At 39.1% G+C, this 8969-nt stretch overlaps 1 protein-coding gene across 1 annotated transcript; it reads right to left on the reverse strand.

Moving 5' to 3' along the window:
* Positions 1–17: 17 nt before the first annotated feature.
* Cdk1 (Cyclin-dependent kinase 1) lies at positions 18–7023 on the reverse strand. The gene is made up of 7 exons (XM_034972110.2): positions 6613–7023; positions 5827–5971; positions 5048–5185; positions 4421–4530; positions 3389–3502; positions 2518–2620; positions 18–1788 (listed from the first exon to the last, which is right to left on the reverse strand). Exons 1-7 carry the CDS (start codon positions 6759–6761, stop codon positions 1639–1641), a joined length of 909 nt encoding a protein of 302 aa, XP_034828001.1. The 5' UTR covers positions 6762–7023; the 3' UTR covers positions 18–1638.
* Between the last annotated feature and the right edge of the window lie 1946 nt (positions 7024–8969).

An 8969-nucleotide genomic window follows, 5' to 3' on the forward strand; every position in this document is an offset into this window, starting at 1 on the left:
AGTAAAACTACACTTAATTATGTAAAGTATTCATTTAATTAAATACCTACAATATTATTACAAAAAATAATCAATTTAATTAGAATAAAGCAGATTAAAATTAAACTAAATGCAAACTTGCTATGCTAAAATAATAATACAAATAAAATAAGATAATCTTGTCAGTCTAGTTAATATAAGTTGTGCCCCAAGTAAGTATTTTTTGTGAGGGTACAAAAAATACAACCTTACTCTTTTACACAAGTTTTTCTTTGATCATTTTAGATAGAGATGGACGGATCTACAGTACGCGGCAGAAAATATTGTACATCGACCTTAAGAAAGAGGGTTTCGTAGAGCGTTGTCTCTGTCGTTGAGACCGATAAAACGTCGCATAGGTGTGAGTGACAGAGTCAACACTCTACAATTTACAAAGCCGAAATCTCATTCTAAAGGTCGATGTACAATATTTCTTGCTGGCTACTGTACAGAGTGTTTCATCTTAGCTACTTGCTACCTTATTTAAAGTAGTCTGTGAAAAATCACTAGCAAAATCTCGCAAAGTTAGAAAATAATAATTTCACCCAGTAAAAATTATTTCAAAGTAGCAATTATATCCATCCCTACATTTTTAGCACAGACAAAAATGCTTTTAATCGTACCTATTTTAAATAATTAGAGTAGTAATTTAATTATGGATATAGCGCACAGTTATACGCACTACCGCAGGAGCCTACTCGGTTGAGTAGGCTCTTGCGGTAGTGGAGCGGTGCGAGAGGGGTACCGTACTCACGATTTGACCAATCGCAGCTCTCGCGTCACGTCATCACACCGCAGGAACCTTCTCAGTTATGCGTTATTCCTATACCAGAATGTTATTGAGATTAAAACTAAGTGCTTTAAGGATTGCCCCTCTTACCGCGCTTTTCCATACAAACGCTTATTTTTTTGTTCTAGACCTAAACACAATTCTAGACACAATTCAAGCAAATAAAATGTCTCAATTGATCAAGATCACAGTTAAGATATTTTACACATTAATTTATAATAATCAGTAATTATCACCAAAATGGCCATCAAGTACGCTGGAAGAGGTGTGCAACACAAATTGAGTTATTTAAGCGCCCATTCCAAGCGCCTCACCGCCGCGCCGTACCGAGCGTACCAGGAATTAGAATTGATACTTTGTCTGGTCTTTATGTCGACACTTTTAACAGATGTCTTCGAGTACGCTCGCTGCTATTATCAGCGAATGACGAAAATCAAGTAGCTTCAAAAACAGATCGGCAATCGCAACTCCAGCGTACTTGTATTAGTTGACATACAGCTGTGATACAGTCTTGGTACAGTGTGTGGCAGTCTTGGCACAGTTTCTAATACTATTCTTTAAAAAAAATCACTTTATACTTTGACCTAAGAAATTTTACACCTTGTTACTTGTTATCTCCCAAAGCCACCACGATCAAAACTTTATAGTCGCTGATCGTTCCTCCCTTGTGTTTGGGACAATATGTATAGAAACTTTCAGCTTTTATAAGATAACGAAGGTGGGGCCCTCCTGAGCTACACTCCGAAAATATGATATTTTCAGTTGTAACTAGCATTGGTTGTAAGGGCACAGCGCGAGGCAGTCTTGGCACAGTGGGCGTCGCATCGCAGTCAGTGTGAGTGCGAGGCGAGGCCGGGCGGCAGCTTGACGTCGCAGAAGTATGCGTGCTGGGGCACGTCGCGGGCGATGATGCGGCACATGGGGTCGTACACCAGCATCTTCTTCAGCAGGTCCATGCCCCTCTCTTCCAGGTTTTGCACCTATAACACAGAATCTTTAAATATATAACAAAGAAAAGGTGACTGACTGACTGATCTATCAACGCTCAGCTCAAACTACTGGACAGATCGGGCTAAAATTTGGCATGCAAATAGCTATTATGACTGCTAAGAAAGGAATATTGAAAATTCAACCCCTAAGGGGGTTAAATAGGGGTTTGAAATTTGTGCAGTCCACGCGGACGAAGTCGCGAGCATAAGCTAGTCGAAAATATTACAATAACACTTAGCTACCTTATCTAATAACTATACAAATCATGCCCGTGTGGAATTTTGTCAAGAATAATGGCTGCACTTCCGCACTGGACAGCCAGGCTGATCCGTTGCGCAAAAAATGAGCCAGCATTTCTGTCACCAGATGACTAAAGATTGAATACTCAAGTCCAGCTGAGATCGGTTTTTTACGTATTTGTATTTGACATCAAAAATAAATCATTTCTCAGTGATTATTAAATAGAGGGTCTTCCAAAAAACGTAAAATCCACGTCCTTTGTTGCTTTTAAGTGTAATAACCATTTTAAATTATAGATTTAACTAAAAAAATCACGTCAAATGATTGTAACGTCACACACCGGTATTTCATAGAATCTAGAAGCGCGCGTTTTGACGTTTGATAAAAAGTTACTGATTCGACTAGTTGTCAAATACCGTATTCCTCGTATTCAAAATTGTGGCCACGCGCATTAGCAATTTGTGGGACTTATAACTTACATGATTATGCAAATTGAAACTGGTCCAATTAGGGAATGTGGGCTTGTAGTCGGGAAGAGAGGAAACTCCCGGCCAGATCTCTTCAGTTGGGGTTCTCAGCATTCTGGAATGACAAAAACTTTCTAAATCCACGACTGTATCGCCTTTCAGCAATGTAAAATATGACGTATGGCCAACACTTTTAGTGAGTACAGAAGAGAGTGCAGCAGTGTTTTTGATAACTTAAACTCAGCTTTGTCCTTTGAAATACAGTTGCAATCGGTATACCCCCTGAAAACAGAGACTAGTGAAGCCACCGGACACGCCATGGGTGAGTCCTATTAATTTTCCATAGAATTTGACGTCATCGGACAAAATGAGACAATTTTATCCTAATTTGTTCCATAGAACTATATACAAGCATTTTATGTTCGGATTGCCTGAATTTGTGCGATTTTTGTTGCAACAATGCATTTGTAGTCAATAGTGAGCGAGCATTAACCAATCAGAGGTGATTGCGGTCGTGACATTGTAGCTGTCATTCTACCGCAATCGACTAACAGTTTTAGGGTTTGTTTGGCACCCGTCCGGTACAGAACCCTAAAAATGATCCTGATGACATTCCACCACAAAAAAAGAAAAGTTCATTTACTTTGTTCTACAGAACTGTTAAAGAAAAAAAAATCTCAATTGTTCTATTGAACAAATTAGGATAAAATTGATTCATTTTGTCCAATGACGTCAAGTTCTATAGAACAAATGTCGTTCGTCGTTATAGAATGTCAGGCTAGGCATGTTTTTGGAAAATCAAAGAGTTCTCACAGGATTTTTAAGAAATCTAACTCCTTGCTGATGAAATCGCGGGAATAATCAAAATTCAAACATTGAATACCTGAATATGCGGAACAGTTGATCAATCTCTGAATCTCCTTGGAAAAGTGGCTTCTTAGAAGACATCTCAGCGAATATGCACCCAATCGCCCAGATGTCAACTGGACAGGAGTAGCTGTAATGAAAAAAAATAGCTTTAACATTGACTTTAATATTTAACATCTATAATTCTATACTAATCTTAATCCTAATAATCCATACTCCATACTAATATTATAAATGCGAAAGTGTGTCTGTCTGCTAGCTTTTTACGGCTCAACCGTTCAACCGATTTTAACGAAATTTGGTACAGAGATAGTTTGCCTCTCGGGTTACCTAGGCTACTTTTTATCCCGGAAAATTGAAGAGTTCCCACAGGATTTTCCAAAACATAAGTCCACGCGGACGAAGTCGCGGGTATCATCTAGTATTATAAATGTGAAAGTGTGGATGTTTGGATGCTTATTACTCAATCACGTAAAAACTACAGGACGGATTTGGCTGAAATTTGGAATGGAGATAGATTATACCCTAGATTAACACATAGGCTACTTTTTATCCCGGAAAATCAAAGAGTACCCGCGGGATTTTCAAAAACGTATGCTAGTTTTTCACGGCCCGTTTAGCCGATTTTGACGAAATTTGGTACAAAAATAGCTTGCATTTTGAAGAGTGATTTAGGCTTTTTATTCCAGTCATCACCAAATCAAAGTTTCCGTGGAATTTTAACAACCTATATCCACGCGCAAGAAGTCGCGGACATCATGGGTATTAATATGATTATAATATAATTTTCTAATGTTTAAATTTTAAACTTGTGTAAAGGACATAAAATAAACTAGCTTATGCTCGCAACTTCGTCCGCGTTGACTACACAAATTTCAAACCCCCTATATATTTCACCCCCTTAGGGGTTAAATTTTCAAAAATCCTGTCTTAGCAGATGCCTACGTCATAATAGCTATCTGCATTCCAAATTTCAGCTTGATCCATCCAGTAGTTTGAGCTGTGCGTTGATAGATCAGTCAGTCACTTTTTCCTTTTATATATTTACCGTTGGCTCCCTAGAAGGACTTCTGGGGCTCGATACCAAAGTGTAACCACTTCATGGGTGTAGACCCTCACTGGCACACCAAATGCACGACCAAGCCCAAAGTCTGCCACCTGAGTACAAATTATTATTATTAAACAAATACACTTCTATTTATTAATGTACCTACAGATTTCAAACTCACATAGTAAATATGTAGTATGTATGTATTTTATGCTATAGATATTTCCTAAGACAATTCAAATCTTAACGTAGAAACATCCTTATAACATGCACAACGCGACGCATTTGTGGTATTTCTTATGGTTAACAAACTTTTTTGAGAATTCTTCGCATTCTTGCGCCAAACGAAGTAGTTCTTCTATGGTGGCGATCTTCATCCATTAGCGGATGTTGCGCAACCAGAGGGCCTAACATGCGCACCACGAGAAAATTTTGTCTACGCATTTTCTCGTGTTATTCATAGAGATAACATGAGTAAATGCGTAGACAAAATTTTTTCATGGGCGCATGTTAGACATGCAGGACTTTTTCCTTCTTCCAACGCGTTGTTTGCTCTCTACTTTGCCTAACATTATAAGTTGGAGCAGGCGGTTTCTCTCAGTCGTGGGTATAAAAGTGTGTATTCACCTTAATAATTCCAGAAGACTTATCAATGAGTAAGTTCTGTGGCTTCAAGTCGCGGTGCAGAATGCGGCGCCGGTGGCAATACAAGATGGCGCTATTAATCTGATACAGGTAGCTCTTGACTAAGCTGGGCTCCATGAACTGAAAAATAATACGATTTATGGATATTTATGACATACATATAATATGAAAAATTAAAGTTTGAGTGTTTGTACTTTGTCACAATAGATACGGTCACTGTGATATAGGATCTGAGACCCCATGCACAGCCGCCAGTAATCAAAAAGAAGATTATATCTGTTCCAACATTCATCCCTCCTATACCAGTGCATATTGAATGTGAACTAGCAACATGCCCTATCTCATATTTTTGACGATTTTACTTTTCATGCTCCACAGTGTCACAGTTTAAAGCACAGGCCACATTGGGAGTGAAGCAAAACGATCGATTCCCTTCATTTATATCATTACCACGTCTTTTAATACGTACAGAGCTAAACTAAGCCCGCTATTCGTAACTTAGTAAGCAAGCAAAACAATCTTAGTTTCGTTTCCCAATATGGCCTCCACTTTAGACAGTTACTAGCGTGGAACAAAAATTTAAAAAGCACGAACACTAGCAAGCCTTCATCTAAACTGGCATAATAATAATATAATAAATAATCACTAAAGAAAAAATTTTTTCCTTTATCCTGTAAAATTGTTAAAATTGAGATAGCGCAAGTTGTATTTATTAATATAGTATTATTTAATACTAAGGTGTTAAATAAACAGAATCATACCTTGCCTGTACCAAGGGAGTCCATATATTTCTTCAAATCCATAGAAAGAAATTCAAAAATGAGGTAAAGGCGAGCCTCTTCCATCAACACATCTTCTAATTTTACAATATTTGCATGGTCTAATTCTTTCAGCAATGAGATCTCTCTGTAAATCCAACAAAAATGAAATTTATGATTATGATGGTATTAAGGTTAAAATCTATAGTACTTTGTATAGTACTATATCACCACTTTACAAAATCACTTAATATTAGAACTATCACAAAGCTGTTAAGCAACTCATTCTTAAGCTTTCTTATCATTTAAATAATCCTTTACTTTGTAATAGGATTTCTCAAAAAGTTTACGTTTTACGTTTTATTAACATTAATAAATACTACAATCCCTTACAGAAAGGCCACCTAGCTGTACATGATTAGGTAAGATTACTTAATGGTATGTTTAATAAGTTAGGGTCAATAATGTAATCAGGTATCTTAACCAATTGTATTTATATAATGGAGTTTTGTTACTGCGTGGCCCTGTCAAATAGTGCAAGTTTAGCATCTATATTGTATTTATTAGCCCGGACATAGTTATGCACCCACCTTTTTACCTATGGGAAGGTTAGATGAGTTTAGCAGTCAGTAACATAATATTAAGGACTGCAAGTAACAATGGATCTGATAAACATAGTAACTTATAAGTGAGGTTATGTACTTAAAGAAAATCGAGTTGTTTTGGTTTACAAAAGCTCATATCAACAATAACAATATGATTCTTGTTTCGCAGAAACTATATACGTACCGTATAGCAGTTGACGGTATTCCTTCGTCTTCAGAATCCAACCTGATTTTTTTCATTGCAACAAACTGCCCAGTCTGTTTGTTTTTACCCTTATACACCACCCCATACGTCCCTTCCCCAATTTTTTCAATTTTGAGGAAGTCGTCCATCGTGTAGGGCGGAATTTTGGTTGATTTTGCAAACGTTTCAAGTAAAACTCCGGAACCACGCAAACGGGGTTTGCTGCTGACCGGAAAACCTTGATTATTTTAACTATATTCAAGGTTAACTTATATAAAATTAGTGCAGAATGTCGCGAGATTTTCACATAAAACAAATATGCAAAACGATTTACAAATTAGCGATTTAAAATGCAATCACAATGCAATAATTAATGAACGACATCAACGAATTCAACCGACTTTTTCAAATTGTGTCAACTGTCAAACAACAGCAAAGTGCAAACTTTATGCAGTGTTTCTACTTACGATTTTGGTTTCACCCCAGTTTCTATAGCAATAATAGGCAATAATTATCCAATATTTATATGTTTATATTTTAATGTTCACGTCGCGTGAGGTGGTCCCCGAGATCCCAGACAAAAGAAAAATGATTTTGAAATGGATAATACTATCTTGAATTTATCAAGTTATTTGTTTATATACCAAAAATTTCGTGCTTGCTTTGCTCGCGCTTTTAGTTGATGCTTGCCTGCAACGTTGTCCGCATAGATTTAGGGTTTCAAAGATCCCATAGGGTTTTCCGGATTAAAAAGCCTGTGAGTATGCTTCCGGGATGGAAGCGTTCTGTTTAGTACATGGTTAAAAAGATAGGCCATGAAAAGGTACCTAACAGATAGGATACAGATAGGTAAATAGACCGACATGCTTTCGTATTTATAATATTAGTAGGTACTTAAAGATTTTTCGTAAATATATCAGAAATTTCGCGCTCACTTCGTTCGCGCTTTTTTTTTATATTGCTTAATGCCCGCAACTTCGTCAACATGTGGGAACTCTTTCATTTTCCCCGATAAAAAGCCGTTTTCGAGTGCAAACTATCTCTGAATAGTACCGAAGAAAGAAGAAAGCTTTGAAATGATTTCGGACTGTACGGGAGCGGTGTGCAGGCTCGACCTACCAAAGGGGAGATCTCCCACCGAGCGGTTGGTTGTGCTCGGTAGCGCCAGCTGGGCCGACGGTTATGTCTTGAAACTTCTATATATAGTCCAGATTGCAGAAAACTCTGTTATTGCGAGTACTGTCGGCGGTACATTTGTTCGGGACTATGTCATCGATTGAACAGCGCCATCTAGTTTCTATTGTGGCAACCGCCACATCACTCCCCTCCGAGACGAACGCGTAGTGTGAAGCAGTGAAGAGAGGTGGCGCTGTAGCGTGAAGGCGTGTAAGGGCAATGGCTGCTAACCAACCAGAGAAGCGGTAGACCAGGACGCTTGTAGCTGGTGATGGAGTGCAGGGCCATTGTGCCCCGAAGCTGTGGCTACATCCGTCTTACAGGCCTCGATGTGCTTGCTGTTGCTGCTTGTAGACTTGGAGTTTGGAGGAGACGTCGGCTTGCGGTGTGTGATCCAAAGGTGTTGCGGTGTATGCGAGCACCCTTGATCACGTTGAGTGCGCAGTGCGGAGTGCGGCGGTGTGCGGTTGATCTTCGATGACGTCGGCTGTTCCAGTGTGCGATCACTCTTGTATCAACGTCGGCTGTTGTAGTGTGCGACCACTCTTGATCACGTCGGGGTCACCAATGTACGGGAGCGGTGTGCAGGCTCGACCGTACCAAAGGGGAGATCTCCCACCGAGCGGTTGGTTGTGCTCGGTAGCGCCAGCTGGGCCGACGGTTATGTCTTGAAACTTCTATATATAGTCCAGATTGCAGAAAACTCTGTTATTGCGAGTACTGTCGGCGATACATTTGTTCGGGACTATGTCATCGATTGAACAGCGCCATCTAGTTTCTATTGTGGCAACCGCCACAGGACTTCCAAAGTCAGTCATCCATCCAGTTCCCGGCTTCGATCAACGTAACGTTGCTTAACAATCGCAGTCGATATGCGTTGTTACAACTTCACTCGACTACTGATCCTTCAATATACTTAATATATTCACCACCGGATGATGACGGTGACGGTGAAGTTATTTTCTCATCTTACTCCCTATTCGGAGGGTCGGACTTCGGAGGTTCGATCACCACCACCTCTAACTTTTTTTTAATTTTTTATTCAGATACAAGTTAGCCCTTGACTGCAATCTCACCTGGTGGTAAGTGATGATGCAGTCTAAGATGGAATCGGGCTAACCTGGAAAGGGTATGGCAATTTTTATAAAAACCATGCCCCTTTTGGTTTCTTCACGCATCGT

The sequence above is a fragment of the Maniola hyperantus genome, chromosome 9, assembly GCF_902806685.2.
Source record: "Maniola hyperantus chromosome 9, iAphHyp1.2, whole genome shotgun sequence".
In the NCBI taxonomy this organism is placed as follows: Eukaryota; Metazoa; Arthropoda; class Insecta; order Lepidoptera; family Nymphalidae; genus Maniola; species Maniola hyperantus.